This window comes from Marmota marmota, unplaced genomic scaffold (assembly GCF_001458135.2).
Source record: "Marmota marmota marmota unplaced genomic scaffold, marMar, whole genome shotgun sequence".
Lineage (NCBI taxonomy): Eukaryota > Metazoa > Chordata > Mammalia > Rodentia > Sciuridae > Marmota > Marmota marmota.
In genome coordinates, this window is record NW_026000169.1 from 11,910,395 (window position 1) to 11,933,136 (window position 22,742).

Genomic DNA, 22,742 nt, shown 5'->3' on the forward strand with positions numbered 1-22,742 from the left:
ATATATATATATATATATATATATATATATATATATATATATATATATTTGGTAATATATTCAGGGCCTTACTTTGTTTCTACCTTCCTTCCCCCAAAATTGCCATTTTTTTTTTCAAATTTGTGTGTGTGTGTGTGTTTCTCCTTTTCAGAATGGAACCCATAGATCAGATCACTAAGATTCCTAGTTCTTTTCTTTCTGGGGCAGTATCTTTACAAAGATTTTCTTTATGAAGACATTGCATTTTCTAATTAGAACTTCATTAAAAGCAAAGTTAAAAGCAAATGACACTATAATAGAAGCACACTGAAGAATAAATTAAAAAAAATAGTGCATTTTATATGGAGTGGGTTTTGACAAAAAGCGCATTATGTTAAGTCACATGTATATTGGAGGAGGAGGATTCTAGAATGTTTTTGTTTTTGTTTTTCCTTGTTCTTTCTTCCTTCTAATACCACCTCGGTTAACATATACTCCCTTCCCCCATCTGTATTTGACTAAACAGAATGGATCAATCATATATTAATCCTGGAGATTCCACATATAGTTAAAGTCACTGTTTTGATAGAAAACATTGAAGACTGCAAAATGGAGAAGGGAATATATGTTACTTATTTATAGGACACCTATAAAAACCTATATAGAACTCTATATAGAGTGTATGTAAATCTATATATAAATCTATATAGGTTTTTATATGAGATGAGGCATAATGGGTTAAATAGTTTTTTTGTTTTGTTTTTTACTTATTTATAAGACAAGATTTGATTTCTTTGAAACGCCATTTTGAAGACTGGGATTGGCAACCATTAGAGACTCTCTCATTTTAACTCCTCAGTTGCTTTCAGGTCTGGTAATATCAGGGATATCCTGTCAGGGCCAGGCATCCCAAGGGGGAAATGACTTGGCAAGAAAGTGTGTTTTATCAACTCTACTTACGCTATTTCCAAAACACGAACCACCATGTTGGTTTTTTTTCAACATTTGACCCCTTTGCACTTTTTCCTATGGAACCAAGCATACATGCAGGATGGGGAAAGCAGTTTTGATAGACATGTACGTTTTTGGTTGCCTTTGGGAGTGGGTTCAGGAGTGACCAACATGATGTCCAGGATATGTGCTCTCCCTTGACCTAGTGTTGTGGGTATTCTACTAGGACTCACCATGAAGTAAGTATTAAATAAATAATGAAATCACCTCTTCATTCAATTCATTGTAGATCCACGGGGATGTATTGTTCAGGTTTTCCCTTTCACTGTTCTGAGAAACATCAGCTACGATACACTCATTTGAAGTGGGAAGTCAGAGTTCAATTTCTCAGACAGGTGATGTGGTCTAGTGGATTTGGAATTTGAATATTATTTCTGGCTCCACCACTGGCTTCCTTTATGACTAGGAGAGAATCTCTCTGGGTGTTGCTAGTTTCGGTATCTGTGGATTGATAAGCAGTTCAAAAGTGTGGATGTTATGCTGGTTCATTTCATGGGAAGTTAAACAGAGCAAGTTCGGAGAGGAAGAGCCAACTGGTCATTTTTTTTTCTAGGCATTATATGGTGCTTTCAGAGGACTTCCAATATCTTAACATATTAAAAGAGTTCAGTGGCTAGGGTTGTGGCTCAGAGGTAAAGTGCTTGCCTAGCATGCATGAGGCACTGGGTTTGATCCTCAGCACCACATGAAAATAAAACAAAGATATTGTGTCCACCTATAACTAAAAAAACAAAACAAAACACACACAAAAAAAAACTTCTTTTTTTTTTTTTTTTTAAAAAAAAAAGGAGTTCAGAAAGATCATCTCTCTCTCTTTTTGTACTTGGGATTGAACACAGGGGTGCTATACCACTGAGGTATACTCCCAGCTCTTTTTAGCTTTTTTTAAATTTTGAGACAGTGTCTCCCTAAGTTGTTGAGGCTAGTCTCAACTTAAAGTCTTCCTGCCTTAGCCTCCCACATCACTGGGATCACAGGCATGCACCACTGTTCTCAGACAGAAAGATCATCTTAACACCAAACATTACTGTGTGCACACAATGTGCAGTACATTTCTGAGGGCTTCACATACATTATCTCATTCAATCCCTGCAGTAAACCCAGGATCTCATTTTATGATATTGATACAGTTTTACAGATGAAGAAACAGGCACAGAAACAAAATTTGTCTTCAAGCTAATAAGAGGCTGAGTTGGGATTTGAACTCAGGTTATTTGAACCCAGAGCCTCAACTTGTAACTACTACACACCCTTCCCTCTTATCTGGAGATCAAAATGCTGACCACAGAATGAGACCACATATACAAATCTAGATATTTGAAAAAGGGATTTTCAGAGAGCCCCAGGTGGAGAAAGGGAGGGAAAGAATAGGGGAAGAAGTGAGAAATCATCAGTGTTAAAATCTGTGAGACATATGAATAAATACCCTAAGGGATTTGGCTAGAGCAGCCCCAGGGTATTATGCAAAACCGCCAGTTTGAGAACAAAATGTTTCAAGTGCTTCAGTCTGTCTGCTTAGAACTCTGATTCTGGTTTGCTTTTTATTTGCTTTATGTTAGGTTTAGTTTTGTGTCTTTTGTAGGATCTCTGTTCCAGCTGAACATTATTTCCTCTGATGGGAAATGACATTGGTTCTGAATCTGGCTGAACTCTACCTATTCAATCTCACTTTTTTTTTTCTTCACTGCTCCACACCACACACCTGTCTCACTGTTCTTTCAGACTGCTTGCCCAGAATGCCCAAACTTAGTATCCCCACCACACAGCTTTGCCCTAGTCCCCATCTATGCAAAATTATTAGTTATTTAAAGCGAAACTTGTCTTACCTTCTCTACAAACCTTCTGAACCCTCATTGAATTACCCTATCCTGACCTTTCATGGAGCTTAATTTATGCACCACTCATATACTTCTTTGCTTAGCTACGGTATTTTGCAAAATTTAAACACTGCATCTCCTAAACCTGTTTTGGATGGGTAAAATGCAGAGACACGTCATTAATTTTTTTTTTTAAATTTTCTTTTTTTTTTTTTGTAGTACAGGGGATTGAACCCAGGGTTGCTCTACCACTGAGCTACATTCCTAGCCCTTGTAAAAACAAACAAACAAACAAACAAAAAAAAAACACTTTTATTTTGAGACAGGGTCTCACTAAGTCTCCAAGGCTGACCTAGAACTTGAAATCCTCCTGCAAGTTTTCCAGTCCTTAGCTTCCCAAATCGCTTGGAGTGCAGATGGCTGCCACTGCACCTGGCAATGTCATTTTCAGTGCTTCAAAAACCAGATAGTGTTTGGTTCAAGAGAAACTTATGAAATTTAACTTAAAAAAATGACATTTATGTCATCCTGATGAGACACTACAATCCAGGTGATTTTCATCGTGTGGTTGTGACTGCAGAGTAGAGCGCACCAACGTGGCACCCACTGCCCACAGCCTCATGTTCACCCTTCCTACACGCCCAACTTCACCCTCTGCTTGCACCCTCTGCTAGAACCCAGGCAGGTGCAACTGATCAGTGGCCTCCTGCTCCTACAGCTTGTGCCTTTCACTTCACCCCACGCTACCTGCCTCTATAAATTAGCTCCACTCACACACCTGATCTGTTGGTTTCCCTCCTGTCTTCCGGGTTCTCAGAACGTGGTTCTTGGTGCACTGGCAAAGTCAAGTGAAAACCAGTTGGTGAGTTTTCCCTAGGTAACTAGCTGAATTTCGGGCCCTGCTTGTACTTAGTTATCTGAGGCTAAGAAAGTGCTTCCCCTAAATGGGGAAGAGCAGGCCCAGATGTAAAGTGCCGGGTGCCTCCTCACCCCAAACTCAACCTCAAAGGATTGTGGACAAAGACCAACTTCCAGTACCAGACTATAGCAGAGGTTCTACAGAATAAGGGGAAAATGTGATCTGAGTCTAGAAAGGAAAGACACTGAAAAAATAGGGAGGGGGGATAATTAGACGGGTGGGGGGGGATAATTAGACAAGCGTGATAAAGTGAGGCTCCCTAGGAACCTTGACTTCTCCACAGGTGAATACTAGATTTGTTTTCCAATTGGCTTTCAGAGAGATCCACAATTGTCTTCAATGGCCATTTCCATGCTGGTCATTTGGAATGTGTTTTAGTTGAGTGTGAGAAGAACATGGGAGGGGAATGCTTGAATTCTTGGAATTAGAGAATTTTTCTTCTCTGAAAAGAAAATCAGACTTCACAAAACAAGAAGCGAAACAGACCAGTGCAGGCAGTTTTCAGAAGCATATGTGTGACTGCTATTTCAGGAATTGTTCCAAAAAGATAGTTATAATAAGGTCTGTGTGACCCAATCTAGAAGCTTAATGTAACAAGGTTAAGTGAATGGTGGGCGGGTTCTGGTCTATTCCTGTTTGCATTCATTACTAATCAGAAAAGTTTACAGATGACAGATATGTTGAGTGTTTATTAAATCTGGGATTTGTGGTTTGCAAGTCCTTTTGATTAACAGCTGCTATCATCTATCCTAGAAAAGGCAGGTAAAAGTTACTATTTTATCACATAAGATACTAGTCACACTGAAACTGAAAATAGCTTAATCAGACAAATATAAAAATCATAGGTTAAATAGAAAAGCAGGCTCTGCCTACCCACTAGGTTCACTAAAGATGGGTTTGCTGGGGCATCTAGGTGAACAGGTGTTTCTTAATGTTTTGTTTTTTAATTTTATTCTAGTTGTAAGTGGACACAATATCTTTATTTTTATTATATATGGTGCTGAGGATCGACCCAGTGCCCCACACGTGCTAAGTGAGCACTGGACTGCTGAGTCGTAACCCCAGTCCCTTTGAAGAGTTCAGTGGCATTTAATCATTAGCGAAGGACTGTTTTGGCAAAAGGAATCCTTTGTTTATCATTGATCTACACACACATATTCAATATTTTTGCATTCATCCATTATGTGTTTTGTTTTTAATTAAACCACTAAGTGGATTTCGCTTAGGTGAGTCATGAAAGATTTGCCTGGATTTCAAGTATTGAATGATTTTTAAAATAAGCCTATCTGATCTAAAACTTGAAAGTTCAATGTTTAAGAAGTAACCTTTGTAAAGGAAGAGAAATATTAGGTGGTTGATAAAGGAAAAATAATTGTCCACATAATCTTTCTCTGAGTTAGATGCAGAGGCTTTCTAAAGAGCTTTTTGAATCATTGTGACATCTGCCAGCTTTTTCAATGATTCTACTTTCTAAACATTATGACTTTTTTTTGTAATGAAATTCAACTGTTTCTTAGTAACTGAAAAAAATGAATATTGATAAACAAAATGTCTTTGCAAATATTAATATGTGATATTGCCTATATTGTATGTACGTGGTAGATTTTACTCAGCCTGTGGAGAACTCGTTTATGAAGTTAGAACAAATATTCATTTCTGTAAGTCTCAAAGAGCACAAATGTCTTAGAGATTAATGTTGAACTCTGCAGTTACTCATTGGTGAAAAGTGGATATCCTATAACAAATAGCCTAACATTAGGTAAGAAATCAGACTTATTTTATAGATGTGGCTGGGCATCACAGACTTTATTGCTTGACAATTTTAGATCAGGCTGATAGTTGAAAATTGAAGATTCAAGAATTTGTACTATATATAAGACAATTCAGTCAGTAAGAATAGAAGTCTATTATGTAAGCAAGAACAATGACACATAGTTCAATCAGTAGGAAGAATAAAATAACATTAGTGAAATCAGTGGTTTAATTTGGAACATTATTTTACATTACATTTAGCTCATGTGAATCCAATGATGAATTCCTATAGCACATTTATAGTTCCACTTTTAAATTCTCTTTTTCTAACCCTGGATTTAACAAACAATATATAGCAAAATGCTCCATATATTACACAGTAGATGTCCTTAATTGTTTCCCTGTTCTTTCCAAGCTGGAATAATCACATATTATATGCTCTCATAGGTTATTATAACTACGTAATTTATCTGTAGTCTTTAAGTTGCTATATTTGGCTAATAACAAAAAATACCTAATGATGTTTGAATTTCAAATCAATTTTTAATTTTATTAATTTTTTGTTGATACCAAGAGTTGAACCCAGGGGCACTTAACCCCTGAGCCACATCTCCAGCCCTTTTTATGTTTTATTTTGAATCGGAGTCTTGCTGAGTTGCTTAGGGCCTTGCTAAGTTGCCAAGGCAGGCTTTGAACTTCTGTTCCTCTTGCCTCAGCCTCCTGAGTCACAGGGATTACAGGCATGTGCTCCCACACCCAGCTTATTTAATTTTTTTTTCCTATTGTATCTTTTAAGTATTTTTGTTTTTTTATTTGTAAATACATTTAAAATTTTTCAGTGTACATATGACCCATGCAGTGTTTGGGATATACTAAAAATTGTCATTTTTTGTTTTTTAAAGAGAGAGAGAGAGAGAATTTTTTTTTAATATTTATTTTTTAGTTTTTGGTGGACACAACATCTTTGTTTGTATGTGGTGCTGAGGATCAAACCCGGGCCGCACGCATGCCAGGCGAGCGCGCTACCGCTTGAGCCACATCCCCAGCCCCTGTCATTGTTTTTCTAAAATTAAAATTGTATTGTGCATCTTAGATTTAATCTGGCAGGTTTTGTAGTTTACTCTTCATACCTGTACCTTCCAAAGTTTTAGAAGAGCAGATTTCTGTTTTTCTCATGCTTATATCTCCAGTGTTTACACAGGGCTTAGCCCTTAGTAGGTATTTAATACTGATTGTCTTCCTAAAAGGAAGGTTATTAAAATATTTTAATTATAAATAAATGCAGGTAAAGTTCGAAAAGCAGTTCTTGTCATTGGAACTTTTCCAAGTGTACCATCCTTACATGACAAATTTAAGTCAGCTAAAGCAGATAAATAATGGGGGGAAATTTATTTTTTGAGATGGGGGTCTCACTGGCCTCCAACATTCCAATCCTTTTATCTCAGCTTCTAGAGTAGCTGGGATTATAGGTGAGTGCCATTGTGCCTGGCTCAGAGAAACTCCTTTTTAAAGAGAGACTCCGAGCAACTACTTCTAGTTAAATTTACTTTCAAGCTTTTAATTCTCAGTTAATGTTTTTTTTTTTTTTTTTTTTTTTCCCAAAGGCAATTATCATACAAAGCAAGTTAGTCTTGTATTTCCATTATGGAAGACTGCAGCTAATCTTTTCTACTGGTATCTAAAATTAAAAAAGTCTGGACAGAAAAGGCAGGGGATATTTCCAAGCCATATATGGTGACAGTGGCATAAACCTGGAAATCTTTATCATCCCATCTTATTGAACTTCCACAAATATTCTGCTGTATATTAGAAAGAGCAAAACAAGTTAATCTTGGGAGGCTTTGTCAGGAGTCAGTGTCTTAAGTGTACTCATTGTAACATTTAGCAAATCAACTGCCAAGCAGGGCTCACATAGGTGAGTTGTGGAAGTTTACAAAACGGGGAAAAAATGGCTTGAAAAATAAAATCAAACTCTGTGTTTTATACGCTGAGGATGTTAATCTGGGTCAGTTACCAGTACCTGCAAAGCAGGGCCTCTCATCTTGGCTTGGACAGCACCCTACAGCAGTGTTTTATGGTGTGAGTAGACAAGGCTCTGGAGTCCAAGGTTTCAGTCTAGGGTCTATTGTGACAATCTGCACCTCGACACTCTGGCTCTAAAAGGGAGAGATGGTCAATACACACTGAGAACATTGATAAATATGTAGCCAATCTTTAAGGCTCTTTGCTTGACCTGGGGAAGTTGAATGCCTTCCTGTGAAGTCACCATCGTAGCACAGATGAATTGTGCTGGGTTCACAGGTGAATTCTCTTCTGTCATTACCACTGCTTCACGTCCACCCTCCCAGGTGAACAGCTCCTGTTGGGATAAGAGGGAGTCCTCCAGGAGAGGAGGTAGCTGGAAGCAGTTGGGAGCTAACTATCATAGCAGCTAGGGAAAAAGGCTTCAAGCCTCATAATTACATGTATTATATATAATTGGAGGTTATAAATTGTGCCACTAATAATGTATGAAGAATCACATCATGAATTTTGATTTCAAGATTTAGAAGTATTTTTTTAGAAAACAGCATGCAGATTCATTTGAAATGATCCAATAATAGAAGACAAAATTTAATTACATGACAGAATTTATGATACAATTTTAAATTTTGGGAGACTTCAGAAAATGTTAAGTCCAGTGAGAATTCAGAATTTCAGGGGAAGAATGTGTTTCGGTTTGGTATTGAAAGATAAGCCTTGAATACATAGTATAGTCAGATCACAAAATAAGACTTTGGAGGTGGTCATTACCCTAAATGGTGAATTCTGTTGGTGGAACTTCGTTGGCTGGAGCTCACAGTCATTATTTTTTTTTTTGAATTTTAATATTTATTTTTTAGTATTTGGCGGACACAACATTTTTGTATGTGGTGCTGAGGATCGAACCCGGGCCGCACACATGCCAGGCGAGCGCGCTACCTCTTGAGCCACATCCCCAACCCCCACAGTCATTATTTTGAAATAAGATAAAGCCAGAATGAGAGTGCTTTGAGTATCTTCTTTCCAAACACCCTTTCCAATTACAACTGTTTCAGTTTTTTTTTGGCTGCTCATATGTTCTCTATTAAATTTTTATAAAGATCCATAAATGCAAATTTTTGTTTGATTTTTTTTTTTTTAAATCATAATTTTCAAACTCTACATAACTATTCAACTATTTGTACTAATTAGGTAAACTTTTGGATTTCTTTCCAAATTCCCTAATTATTCTAAGAGTCAACTCATGCTTTTTATTTAAGTCCATATATCCTGCCAAAAAACAAAACTGGGGGTGTAGCATGCTCATCATGACTGAGGCCCTGGATCCAATCCCTGGCCCCAAACCAAACCTATGCTGGAGGCAGAGATACTTCAGCTCACATCTTGGAGATATGACCATTTGCAAGTTACTTCACTTCTTTGTTTCTTATCTGAAAGAGAGCATGTCCAGCATGGCATGATGGGGCATGCCTGGAATCCCAGCAACTTGGGAAGCCGAAGCAGGAGGATTGCAAGTTCAAGATCAACCTCAGCAACTTAGATTCTTCCTCAAAATAAAAAGTAAAAAGGGATAGGGATGTGGCCCGGTGGCAAAGTACCCCTGGGTTAAATCCCCAGTCTCCTCTCCCCAAAAGGCATGTCCATATATCTGACAGGGTTTCTGTGATATTTATACACAATACTTGTAAAATGCAGTAAGTTCTCAATAAATAAGTGAGAACAGGACAGAGCCAATGGTTGGCATTGAAATGAGAGTTGTTAGCATCATTGACATATTTGACATAGCATAAGTGAAAAGCAATACAGTTAAGAGTCCAATTTCTGAAATTGTACTTCCTGTGTTCAAATCTGGGCTCTGGCACTTATCTCAGTGATTTTGAATGTGTACCTTATTCTCTTCTTGCACAAAAATGGAGATAGTTTTAATGTTCACCTCAGCATTGTTTTAAGGACAAGTTGATAAGTATAAAGAGCTTACTGCCTTGCCTGCATGTGGTAAGTACTTTATAGACATTATCTGTTGTTGTTTTCTGGACAATTGAGCATCAAAGTTAAATGCACGGGAAGTTGTTTAGAACAGTTTAACATTTTGTCATGATGTCCTCCCAAGTCCACTTGAGAATAAGTAGCCTATTGCTGGATAATAGTTAAGACAATGTTAACTTTTAAAAATGTGTCTACTTTTGCCCATACTTTAGGCACTTCTATCCAATTGGTGGAGAGCCAAGGATGACTTCTGCAAAGAAGGTAACTGAGAAGCGGCATAACCCAGTGGAAAGCATTTGCAGAAAAATCAGAGCCATTCAAAAAGGAGACGCAATTTCAAATCCGATTCGACAAATTATCAAATACCAGTCTAGCAGTTTTGATAGTCCACAGACTAATGCCAAGAAAACCTTTGAGGAGGTGCTGAGGAAGATGACTGCTGCTCACATTCCTGTGCGGGACTCTCGTTTTTCAAGTTCTGAGAAAGTGGCTGCCTTCATTTCATCCCCTGAAATAGCATCTGCAAGAACCCCATCCATCTCTCACCTGTACTCTCCCAAGAATGCCACATACACTGTTGGTCTCACTAGTTCTGAAAACATCGTAAGGCTGAGATCACAGAACAACCAGTGTGATACATCTTTGATACCACAGATCCGAGCAGGGGATGTCTTCTCTACCAAGGACTGGAATAACTACTGTAGTGGAAATAACAATTGTACCTTAATGCTTGACCATGATTCTGCCTCTGCTCAAAGCTCTCAGTTTTTTACTAAGGATTCAGTGGTGAGAAAATTATCTCTGAATGATGATGGTAAATAATCATTTTTTAATGTGTGTTTTTCCAGTGAAACAAAAATCACATCTGCTTTTAGAATATCTGAACTTAAAACCAATATACATTATTAAAGTTTAAATGGATGCATCTATCTTTTTCTAAGTATGTTTGTGTCTATCCCCCACCTTAAAAGAAAGTCTTATGTGTGAAATCTATTTTACATGCTTCTGATTAAAATCTGAATAGAAATTCTGGATTGCATTTACAATCATATCATTTGGCATTTCTCTACTGACCTGGAAATCAACTTGAATGCCAAATTAGAATGTCATGAATATACAGATATAGTGGACTTAAAATTCATATAATCCCTAGATATCTTGCTGAAAGAACTCTTCATATTTGTTTGCATAACAGCAAAACAACTATGTAAGAATATATGGGTTCTATTTCAGGAGCAAAGGAGGTAGGCCAGGGAAGATGTTAATTTTTCAGGCCAATGGAGATTTAGAAAACTACTTAAGAGATTGTTTAAAACAGTTTCTTATATAATAAGATCTGAAAAACAAAATGTAAAATTGTACGTAATCTGTATAGTTTCTTCTTTCCCTTTATTTTTCTTATAAATCTATGTCTTACTAGTTGCTTTTTCATAAGGTACTTTCATTGTAAAGCAAAAAAACTTCATTTCCTTCTCCATATCTCTTATTCCTCCTTTTAAAAATTTATAAATAAAAAGGAAAAAATAGAGGGAGACCTTTTAAGACTACTTTATTTACTTCCTTATGATTCTGTCATGGAACTTGGGGAGTTGTGCATCTTGGGCTACATCCCCAGCCCTCAAGACCACTTTTTTGATGGGTTCATTCAAGACAAGTAATCAGTATTATAGGATTCTGTTTATTAAAATAAGCTTTCTTTTGCTAAAATTAAATACCCCAAATGAGAAATGAATAACTTGTAGCACAGATAAGCACCTGAATTTGTATTTTTTCTTCTGATAGGATGGAAACCAGGAGCTGATGATGGCCAAGATGTAATGCACAGCACCAGTAAGGTCTGGGAGGAACAGTTACTCACAGGAATCTTCCATGCATGTGACACAAAATGCAGAGGTAAGTTGAAAACTATCTGCTTAAATGTTCAGGAGTACTCGTCATGTCACCTGTGCTTTATTTTGCAAGAGAAAGGGAAATGGTTTGCGTGGGGGACGCTCTGTCCCCATGTCCACACACATGGTGGATGCTGCCTAACTTCGGAGTAAGATTGGTTGTTCAGGTCTTGATTTTCTTTATGATTTCTTTAGTACCTCTTTTGCTTATTTTTTTTAAATAGATCTTTATTTTATTTATTTATGTGGTGCTGAGGATCCAACACAGTGCCTCACACATGCCAAGGCAAGCACTCTACTGCTGAGCCACAACCCCAACCCCTCTCTTGCTTATTTTAACAGTGACTTAGATGGTTTTATTGAGTTTACCAGCTGAATTATCAATTCTAAGCATTGCTTGGAACTACTTACATGTCATAGGAGTTGTCTTACAAGAAATCCTATACTTCAGTATATAAAACCATTATACAAGTTTAGGTCAAAACTTAGCTTTATATTTTTGTTTCATTTTGAGATGTGTTCTTTTAAAATTTTCTGCAACTGATTTTTTAGCATGTAAATATTCATGAGCATTGTAATAAAATTAATGTATTGGTAAATAAATAGGGGAGAAGTAATCAGTAATTACTTTCCCCTGAGTAACCATTTAATGATTTTTTATAAGTCTTTTCACAATTTCCTCTGTTGATAACTTCAGATTAATTTTTAAAAATTATGGAACACTTCAAATATATATAGGAGTGGAGAGAACAGTATAAAAACTGCTTATATATGTGTCTACCAGTTATGTTTCATTCCTAATCCCACCTGTTTTCTTTTATTCTGGATTATTTTGAGGCAAATATCAGACATTACATTATTTTATTTGCAAATATTAAAGTAACTAAAATGTAACTGATTCTAGATAGAACTACAGTGCCATTATTATGACTAACATAACTTTATTATCAAATATTTTGTCAGTATTCAAAACTTCTCATTCGTGTGAAAAGTATCTTTTTAAACAAAAGTTTTATTGTTCAAATCAATATCCAAGAAAGGTCTCTTTTTTGTCTGCCTAATATGGGCATTCTCTCTTCTTGCTTTTTAAGTTATTAAGTAAAATGACTATTCTGTTTGGTAGAGTTTTCTACAACCTAAAATTTGGTGATCATATATCTATAGGAACACTTAATTTATTTCCTCTATCCTATAGTTAGAGGTTTGAGCAGATAAAAGTTCAAGGTTTTGTGTTTTGATTTTTGGGAGGCAACAATTGAAGACAAAGACTTAGATCGTTTCTTTCATTAGGTGTTGCAAATGGTGATGCTCCATCATTCCATCCTAATTTATCAGGTGCAATGCATTTATAATGAGAAACTCTGCCCTGTTTCATCAACTTTTTAGCCAGCCTCATCTGTGTCCTGAAGAAGCAGGATAAACCTACCAGTTTTCAAAATGCAAATAGTGACCGCTAAAGGTCACTCATAATTTTGTTGTTGTTGTTTAATTCATCATTTCAGCATATTTGATGTTTTATCCATTGTAAGTTTTGTTACTGATGCTTATTTCAAAAGTCTTTTTAGATATACATGACTGCAGAGTATATTTTGACATATTCAAACATGAAGTCTATCTTATTCTCATTGGGATCCCAGTCTTGTGGTTGTACAGGATGTGGAGATTCATTGAGGTATATTCATATGTATATTTAAGCATATATATATGTATATAATATACACACACATACATATATGTACATAGGAAAGTTGTATCATATTCATTCCACTGCCTTTACTTTTCCTATCCCTCTAATCTTCTTATTAATGTCCATCATTGGACAATGGAAATCTCATGTTGATTACAGTGTCATTTGTGGGGGTAACTTTTCATTTTGATATAATTTCAAACTACAGAAAAGTATGAATAATTTGCACATGCTCTCTATCCAGATTCACCAATCATTTTCATTTTGTCTCATTTGCTTTATTATTACTGTATTTCTATTTTCTGAACCCCTTGGGAGCAATTTGCAGATATGTATATTTTTTTACCCCAGTACATCAATATGGGTTTTCTATAGACAAGGGCATTTGCTTAGATGACCACAATACATTTATCAAAGTCAGGATGTATATTTAACAGTGATACAATACTATTAGCTAATTCACAATTCTATATTCAAATGCCATCAGTTGCTCAATAGAATAAGCCATAGTCCTGGGTCCAATCCAGAATCACACCTTGTATTTAGTTGTCCTGTCTCTTTAGTGTCCTTTAATCTGGGATAGTTCCTTAGATTGTCTTTTATGACCTTAAAATGAAGAGTGGGGCCAGTGACTGTAGAAAGTCTGGTATTGGTATATTTAATCAAGAATTTGAGTCAAGTTATTCATTTTGTCAGGCATTCTAGAAGTGATGTTCTGTTCTTTCAGCACAATATGTCAGGATTTTAAAAACTTTGATTTCTTAGTTATTATGTTGTCTGTCTGGTTTCTCTGTTGTATAAAGTTATTTGTCCTTTGTACTTAATAAGTATTATATTGGAAGATACATTGAGTCTATGTAAATATTCTGTTCCTCATCAAACTCACACTCAGTAAATTTAACACTGATATTTCTTGTCTGAATCAATTATTATTATGATGGTTACCAAACAAATTTTTCTTTCTCCATAATTTTTTCTATGTTTATTATTTCTCAATCTACCACAAGAGTTTTACCTTCTCACTAATTAATTGGTATCATTAGGAATTCCTGGATTCTTATATGAAGTCATTTGTAATGCTACTGTCATTATTTGTCTTGATGCTCAAATTGTCCCAGAGTTAGCCAGCAAAATACTCTTCAAGCTGGCTCCTTTGTCTGAAAGGTCCCTGTCTTTTTAAGAGAATATTTTTTAGCTCTTTCAGGTAGAAAAACTTTGACATGTGCCCTTCCTCATTTTTCTTGGCATTATAAAATTCTCAGGCTTATCTTGTACATTTCCTGCTCCAGCCTTGGAATCAGTTATTTCTTCAAGGATCATGAAACCTTTTCATGGGAAATGTTCTGTATAGACCACTCTCTAGGGAAAAGGAGCAGTGGTTGTTTCTAGGCCTTCACAATAATTAGAAGTAGGATGCATTTAAATTTTTAAAAGATGATATATGTTGCATTCATGGTCTTTCTTCCAATGCAAATTCAGGATAACTGAATTTTACTCATCTCTTCTCTCTCTGTATCTCCTTTCTTAGAGGGAAATCTTGATTCTCGATGTCACTAATGAAACTCAGTGTAAATGTTCATTTGCTTTATTTAATCACATGCATTAGTTTCAAAATAATACCCCCAAATAATACCCAAACTATTATCAATTCTCATAACTGACTATTGTACTAGTTCTTCATAGCTGACTTTCCATGGAATGATGCAATTCATTCCTTCACAACTTCTGTGGCTCACTTTAGGCATAGCCTAGCTGACTGTTGTGACAGAGCTCCCAGGGCTATCAGGTGCTGCTTGGGCCACTTATCTCATCTGTGGCTTACTTTGGGAAGATTGAGGGCTTCCATTACTTGCTGCTGTCAGCTGGAATCCTCCCTCAATTCCTGGCCACTTCTGTCTTTCAACATAGTGGGCCATAACATGGCAAGGGAGCGAGTGACTCCAGCCAGACAGGCATTGCAGTCTTGGAACATAATCACGCAATCCTATGCTTGTATGTTCTATCACCCTTGCCATATTCTATTGATTAGAAGCAATCCACAGGCCACTCCCACACTCCAGAGAGGAGTCACAAACATCAGAAGGTGGGATCATGAGGGTGCCCTAGAATTTTTCCATCTTACTACCACAGTTGAAAATGATCTAAGATTTTTTTTTAAATTAAGATATACTGTGGGGTCGGGGTGTGGCTTAGTGGTAGAGCTTGTGCTTAGCATGCTTAAAGGCCTGAGTTCAATCTCCAGGCCTCTCTCAAAAAGAGATAGACTACCATATTGCCTAAGTATGTTTGGGAATGTCTCCAGACTTGTTTTATAATCTGATATTTCTCACTTAACATTTTTGAGTGCTTGTTGGCATCAACAGTTTCTTCTTTTTCCATATAGTATAAGATATCTGGGTAAATAACTGAATTTTATTGATGTTTTATTAAAGTATAGTAATTATGCACATTGGTGGGGTTTGGTGTGGTATATCCATTCATGCATACAACATGCTCTGATCAAATCCAACTCTTTTTCTACCCCCCAATCACTCTTCCCAAATCAAATAATCACTATTTTCAGGTCAACTCTTTTTAGCTTTCACCTGTAAGACAAAACATGTGCTACTTGTCTTTCTATGTCTGGCTTATTTGACTTAACATAATCTACTCCAGTTCTATTCAACTTGCTATAAAAGTCAGGATTTTGTTGCTCTTTATAACAATAATACTCCATTATGCATATGTACCACATTTTCTTTATTCATGCATCTGTTGATACACATCTAGACTGATTCCTTACTTTGGCTATTGTGAATAGTGCTACACTAAACACGAGCTTCAGGTAGTCTTTGGTGGCTAATTTATAGCTGGCTCATATGGCAGATCTATGTTTAGGCTTTTGAGGAACTTTCATACTGTTTTCTAAAATGACTATATTAATTTACCTTTCCACCAACAGTGTATGAGTTCCTTTTTGTTTACATCCTTGCCAGCAATTTTTTTTTTCATGATAGGCATTTTAACTGGGGTGAGATAATATCTCATTGTAGTTTTGATTTGCATCTCTCATAGCTAATCATTGGGACATATTTTCTTGGCCATATGTATTTCTTCTTTTGAGAAGTGTCTGTTCAGATTATTTGCACATTTTTTTTTAAAGGTTGGATTACTTGTTGAAGCTTTTTGAGTTCCTTATATATTCTGAATGTTAACCCTGTGTCAGATGAATAATTGGCAAATATTTTCACCTATTTTATAGGTTATGTCTTCATTGGATTGATTGGTTGCTGGGCAGGAACTTTTTAGTTTGAAGTAATCTCATTTGTCAAGTTTTGCTTTTATTTCCTATGCTTTTGGGGTCGTATCCAGAAATCATTGCATGTACCAATGTCTTGGAAGTATTTCCCCTTTGTATTCTTCCAGTAGTTTCCAAGTTTCAGGTCTTACTTTTATTAGGTCTTTAATTCAGTTTGAGTTGCTGTGGCTTAGAGTAATTGTTAGGGGTCAAGTTCCAATCTTTTGCATGTGGAGATCCAGTTTTCCCAGCATCATTTGAAGAGGCTGAACTTCTTCTGTGTATGTTTGTGCTAGTCACTGTGACAGAAAGACCTGATGAGCAACTTAGAGGAGGGACAGTTTATTTTTGGCTCCGTTTCAGAGATTTAGGCCAATGTGGGCTGACTGTGTTGTTCTGGGTCTGAGGTGAGGCAGCACATCATAGTGGAAGGGCAAGGTGGAGGGAAGCTACTCAGGACACTGGCAGAAAGAAGAGAGAGGGAAGGGGCCACAGGGAAGAGGAACCCTCCCAGGACACACTGCCAGTGACCCACCTCCTCCAACCATGCTCCACTTGCCCTCACTTACTACCCAGTCTGTCTATTCACACTAGGGTGGACTGATTAGATTAAAGCACTCATAAACTAATCATTTTAATTCTGAATATTCCTATGAGAACACAGGGACACCACACATCCAAATTATAACTGTTTTTGGAGACTTTCTGTAGAATAAGTTATCTCTGGAATCTCTATTAAATTTCATTGTTCTATGTGTCTGTATTTATGTCAATAGCATGGTGTTTTGGTTATCAATATAACTCTGTTCTCTGTTGTATCATACACCTTTTTTTTTTTTTTTTTTGGTGTTGGGGATTGAACCCATGGCCTTGTGCATACAAGGCAAGCACTCTACCAACTGAGCTATATCCCAGCCCTCTGTCATATATGTCTTGAAATTAGGTATTGCAATGCCTCTAGCTTTTTATTTATTTATTTATTGTTGTTTTTTGGTCTAACATTTCTTTGGCTATTATCTTTGTACTTCCATGTGAATATTAGGATTGCTTTTCCTAGTCTGTGAAAAATGTTATTAAATGTGTAGATTACTTTGGGTAGTATGTATGCTTGAAAAATATCCTTCTAATCCACAAACATAGAAATTCTTCCCATCTTTTAGTGTCTTTTTCAATTTATTTCAGGAGTATTTTTGTAATTTTCATTGCAGAGATCTTTCCTCAGTGTACTCCCAGATATTTTTGTAGCTATTGTGACTAGGATTGCTGTCATATTTCTATTTTGGCAAATTCATTATGGGTACACAGAAATTCTGATGATTTTTGTATATTAATTTGGCACCCTGCTCCTTTACTGAATTTGTTTCTGTTTTAGTAATTTATCCTTTTAGAACCTTTAGGTTTTTCTATATATAGAATCATCATTTGTAAACATGGATAGTTTTAATCACCCCCTATTTGAATGTATTTCACTTCTCTTGCTTAACTGTTCATTCTAAAGCTTGTAGGATTATATTGAATAAGAGTGGTGAGTGACATCCTTACCCTATTCATGTATGGTATTAGCTGTGGCTTTATTATATACAGCCTTTAATGTTGAGGTATGATCCTTTTCTATCTATTTTTTCAGGATTTGAAGAGATGTCAAATTTTATAAAATGCCTTCTTCCCCCATCTGTTAATTTTTTAAAAATTTTCTGTTGAAGTGATGTATTGTGCTTACTGATTTACGTTGAACCATCCTTGTATATCTGGGATGGAACCAACTTGATTGAGGCATATGAGCTTTTTGTTACAGGTATAGGGTAATGCTAAACTCAGAATCAGTTTGGAAGAGTTCCCTTACTTTTAATTCTATGGAATAATTTGAGAAAAATTTTTGTTAGCTCTTGCTTAAAAGTTTAGGAAAATTCTGTAGTGAAGACATCCGGGGTAGAGTTTTTGTTTTTTATTTTTATTTTTTTGGTTGGAAGATGTTTATTGCTGATTCAATCTTATTACTGCTTGATTCAGGTTACTTTTGTCCTCATGGTTCAGTCTTGGTTTTCTTTTAAGCTTTTCAACTATAACCACATTATTTTTCATAATAAACCCTAATGATTCTTAATATTTCTATGGTGTCAGTTGTAATGTCCATTTTTATGTCTAACTTTATTTGGGTTGTCTCTTTATTTCTTGGTTAGTCTAGCTAAAAGTTTGTTAATTTTATCCTTTCAGTGAACCAACACTTTCTTTCATCAATCATTTTTTTTTAATTACTTTTATTTTTTAAACACATGACAGCGGAATGCATCACAATTCTTATTACACATATAGAAAACATTTTTTCATATCTCTGGTTGTATATAAAGTATGTTCACACCAATTCATGTCTTTATACATGTACTTTGGATAATGATGTCCATCACATTCCATCATCATTGCTAACTCCCTGCCTCCTCTCTTTCCCTCCCACCCCTCTGCCCCATATAGAATTCATCTATTCCTCCCATGCTCCCTCTCCCTACCCCACTATGAGTCAGTCATGTTACATCAGAGAAAACTTTTGGCATTTGTTGTTTTGGGATTGACTAACTTCACTTAGCATTATCTTCTCCAATGCCATCCATTTACCTGCAAATGCCATGATTTTATTCTCTTTTATTGCTGAGTAATATTCCATTTGTATATATACCATATATTTTAATCCATTTGTCAATCATTTGTATTGTTGTTTGGTGTCTATTTCCTTTATCTGCTCTGATTTTTTTTGTTTCTTTTGATTTGGGGTTTGGTTGGTTTGTACTTTTCCAAGTGCTAGAGATATACTGCTATGTTATACTTGAAATATTTCTAATTTTTTTATTTAGACACTTGTTACCAAAAATTCCTTTCTGGGTACCTCTTTACTGCAGCCCACAGGTTTTGGTATATTGTACTTCATTAGTCTTGATACTTTTTAAAATTTCTAACTTCCTCAACAATACACTGTTGTTGTTTTTTTAAACTGTTGTTCAGTCTTCATGCATTTGTATATTTCTATTTTGTTGACTTCTAATTTTATCCTGTTGTGATTTAAACAAAATCAGCATGTAATTTCAATGTTTTGGGGCTTCATTTAAGACTTGTTTGGGGGCCTCATATGTGCATATTCTAGAGAAGTTTCATGTGCATATGAAAAGAATATATATTCTGTAGCCTTTGGATAAAAACGCTCTGTAAATTCTGTGACATCCATTTAATCTGTAGCTTAGTTTAACTCTGATGTATCTTTGTTGATCTTTTGTCCAGATGATCTGTCAACTGATAAAAGTGGAGTGGTGAACTCCCCACTATTATTGTATTAAAGCCCCTCTCTTCCTTTAGGTGGTGTTTTTTTTTTTTTAATTTTTAAACTTGTAGCATATGTTTAATTGTATTGTGAGCATTAATTCAATATGCTTTAATAATTTCGTTCAGATAAATGATGCATAATGATGGTTTAACATTGGTTCAATCATAAATTTATAAGTGTATTTACCAAGAGCAAAAATAGAAGACGACTATTAAAAATAGCTACAAAGGTAACACCTCCAAAAGTTTCTGTAACTGTTGGAAAAGCTTATATCTAAATCTGATGCAGATTTCTTAGTGTCATTTGAGAATTCTTTTCTTAGCCACATGGTACTATGAGTCTAGAAGAGACTGGTTATGGGTACCACTTCTTGTCTTTAGTTGTGATTGAGGGATGTCAGCAAGTATACTTTGTATCTTTTCCCAAAGCATGTCTCTTTGATAAACAATATCCTCCAGACATGTAGCAGCCTTATGATTTTCTTCTTCTAGCTAGCAGCTGTAGACTCTTCACTGGGTAAGGAATCTATCAAAACATAGATGTCTTTTGCTGTTCATGCAATCAGTGCTGCAAAAAGCTGGGCATATACTTCTGTAAGATTAGCTGGTTGTCTTTGTTAGTTGCTGTCTGTATATTAAAAGAGGCAGGAGGACCACATTTTTGCAACACTCCAGTGGCATTACAAAACTGATCTGCAAGTAAGTTCAGAGTCTTGCAGCTGCATGAGCTGATCCACCTCCCTTTAGTTTTAATAGTGTTTTAAAAATTGGGTGCACCAATATTAGGTGCATACAGATTTCTAACCAGTATATTGACTTATTGAATTGATCCTCTGATCATTGTATACTGATGTTTTTTGTTGCTTCTTACTGTTTTTGTCTTAAGGTCTGTTTTGTCAGATATTAGTATAGCTATTCTCCTTGCCTTAGATTTCCATTTACTTACAATATCATTTTCTGTCTTTCACTTTCAGTCTGTATGTGTCTTTACTTGTGACATGAGTTTCTTATTGATAGCATATTATTGGGTCTTATATTTTTTATATTCAATCAGAGAGTCTGCATTTACTAATTAGAAAGTGTAGTCCATTTCACTCAAGGTTCTTATTGCGAGACAAGGACTTGTTATCTTGTGGATTTTCTTAGAGTTTTTAATATTCTTTGTTTCTTGTTCATATTTCTGTTTGACATTTACAGAATTGATTCTTTTATATTTCTCTTATGTATTTATTCTTATAGTGGGATTTTTGTTTTCACATGATATTATGATAGTGGTTATCTTTCTTCTGGATGTAGGACTCTTCTAAGCATGTTTTGTGAGGGGCCTGGTGGTCATGGGTTCTCTCAGTTTTTGCTTGTCTTAGAGAATCTTCATATTTCTTTCATTTCTAAAGGATCACCTTGCATAGTATAGTTGTCTTGGTCAGCTGTTATTTTCTTTCAGGACTTGGAATCTGTCCTTCCATTTCTTCCTGGCTTTAGAGTTTCTGTTTGAGAAATATTCTGTTAGTCTGATGGGGACATCTTTAAGTGTTACTTGGCACTTCTATGTATATTAAAGTTCTTTCTGTCTTAGACAGTTTGACTATAGTACACTGTGTGGGGAAGATTTTTTTTCTGGTTATGTCTATAAGCCTCCTGGACATGGATATCTATGTCTTTCCAATGATTAGGGAAGTTTTCTGCTATTATTTCATTGACTAGGTTTCCTATGCTCGTAACTTCTTTCTCTTCACTATCACGTAATCTGCAACTGCAAATGTTTATTCATTTAATGGTGTTGCAAAGATCTTAATGCTTTCTTCTTATTTTTTCTTCTTTTGTCTGAATGGAATATTTCAAAAGGCCTATATTCAAGTTCAGATATTCTTTCTTTCCCCCTGATCTAGTTTGTTGCTGGAATTTCCAACTGTACTTTTCTTCATTTTCTAAGCTTTTTGTTTCCAAGATTTCTGTTTGGTTCTTTTTCAAATCTCTATCCCTTTGAATTTCTCATTCATATCTTGTAGTGTTTTCCTAATTTTACCTGATTATCTATATTCTTGTGAGTCTCACTGAATTTTTTAATAATCATTTAAATTTTTCTTTGAAGATATTATTTTATTGTGTTTAAATAGAGAAACACTATATGAATATTCTACCCACAAAATAAAAATACATAATACAAATTTAATGATTTCTGCTCCAACATCTCCTTTACTTCCTTCTCCTGAAGTTATTCCTTTCACCCTGTTTTGTTTATAGAAACATACATATACATATATTAAGAGGGAATGGTTGGTACTATGTTTTTATTTTGCTTTGCCTTTTTCTATATAGAATAATGGGTTTCATTGTGGTATATTCAGACATACATATAACATAATTTGATCAGTTTTACTCCCAAACTTCTCTTAACCCTCTGTTTCTCCACCTGCCACAATCCCTTTTTTTCTACCCTGATGACTTCCATTCTGCTTTTATGACATCTTTTTTTTTCTTGTTCTTTTTTTTCCCCCTCTAGCTTCTACATACGAGCAAAAACATTTGGTACTTGTCTTTCTGAGTCTGGTTTCTTTTTCTTAACATGAAACACTCTGGATCCGTTGATTTCCACACCCCCCCCCCCAAATGATGTAATTTCATTGTTCTTTTTGACTGAACAAAACTTCATTATGGGGGCTGGAGATGTTACTCAGTGATAGAACACTTTACTAGACTGTGAGACCCTCAGTTCAATTCCCAATACTGTACACACACACACACACACACACACACCCCAAATCAAAACAAAAACCTCCATTGTGTAGATTCTATAACTTGGAAATTGTTAATTGTGTTGGATAAACATGGGATGGGTATGCATGTATCTCTAAAGTATGCTGATTTTTAATTCTTTTGAATAAATATTGAGGAGTGTTCTAGATGGGTCCTGTGGTAGGTCTATTTTTAGTTTTTTTTTTTTAATAAAAAAAAATAGGAGTTTTATTGAATTCCTCAAATTACTACTCCATGTTTTTCTTCTTGGTGGAAGTTTTTAATCAACCATTCACAATTTGACCCCCAAAAAAGATATTTTGTGAATGTGTCATAGACACATGGAAAAGAACCCTAC

General features: G+C 35.6%; 1 protein-coding gene and 1 pseudogene across 1 annotated transcript in view; one reads left to right on the top strand and one right to left on the bottom strand.

Annotated features, from left to right (window-relative positions):
* Positions 1-9,702: 9,702 nt before the first annotated feature.
* Positions 9,703-22,742, top strand: part of Irag2 (inositol 1,4,5-triphosphate receptor associated 2) — a 111,844-nt gene continuing 98,804 nt past the window's right edge. Inside the window, exons 1-2 of the mRNA XM_048787189.1 lie at positions 9,703-10,300; positions 11,269-11,379. Coding sequence (XP_048643146.1) covers positions 9,730-10,300; positions 11,269-11,379 — 682 coding nt within the window. The 5' untranslated portion in view covers positions 9,703-9,729. The remainder of the gene's footprint in view (positions 10,301-11,268; positions 11,380-22,742) is intronic.
* LOC107152777 lies at positions 19,003-22,641 on the bottom strand (annotated as a pseudogene).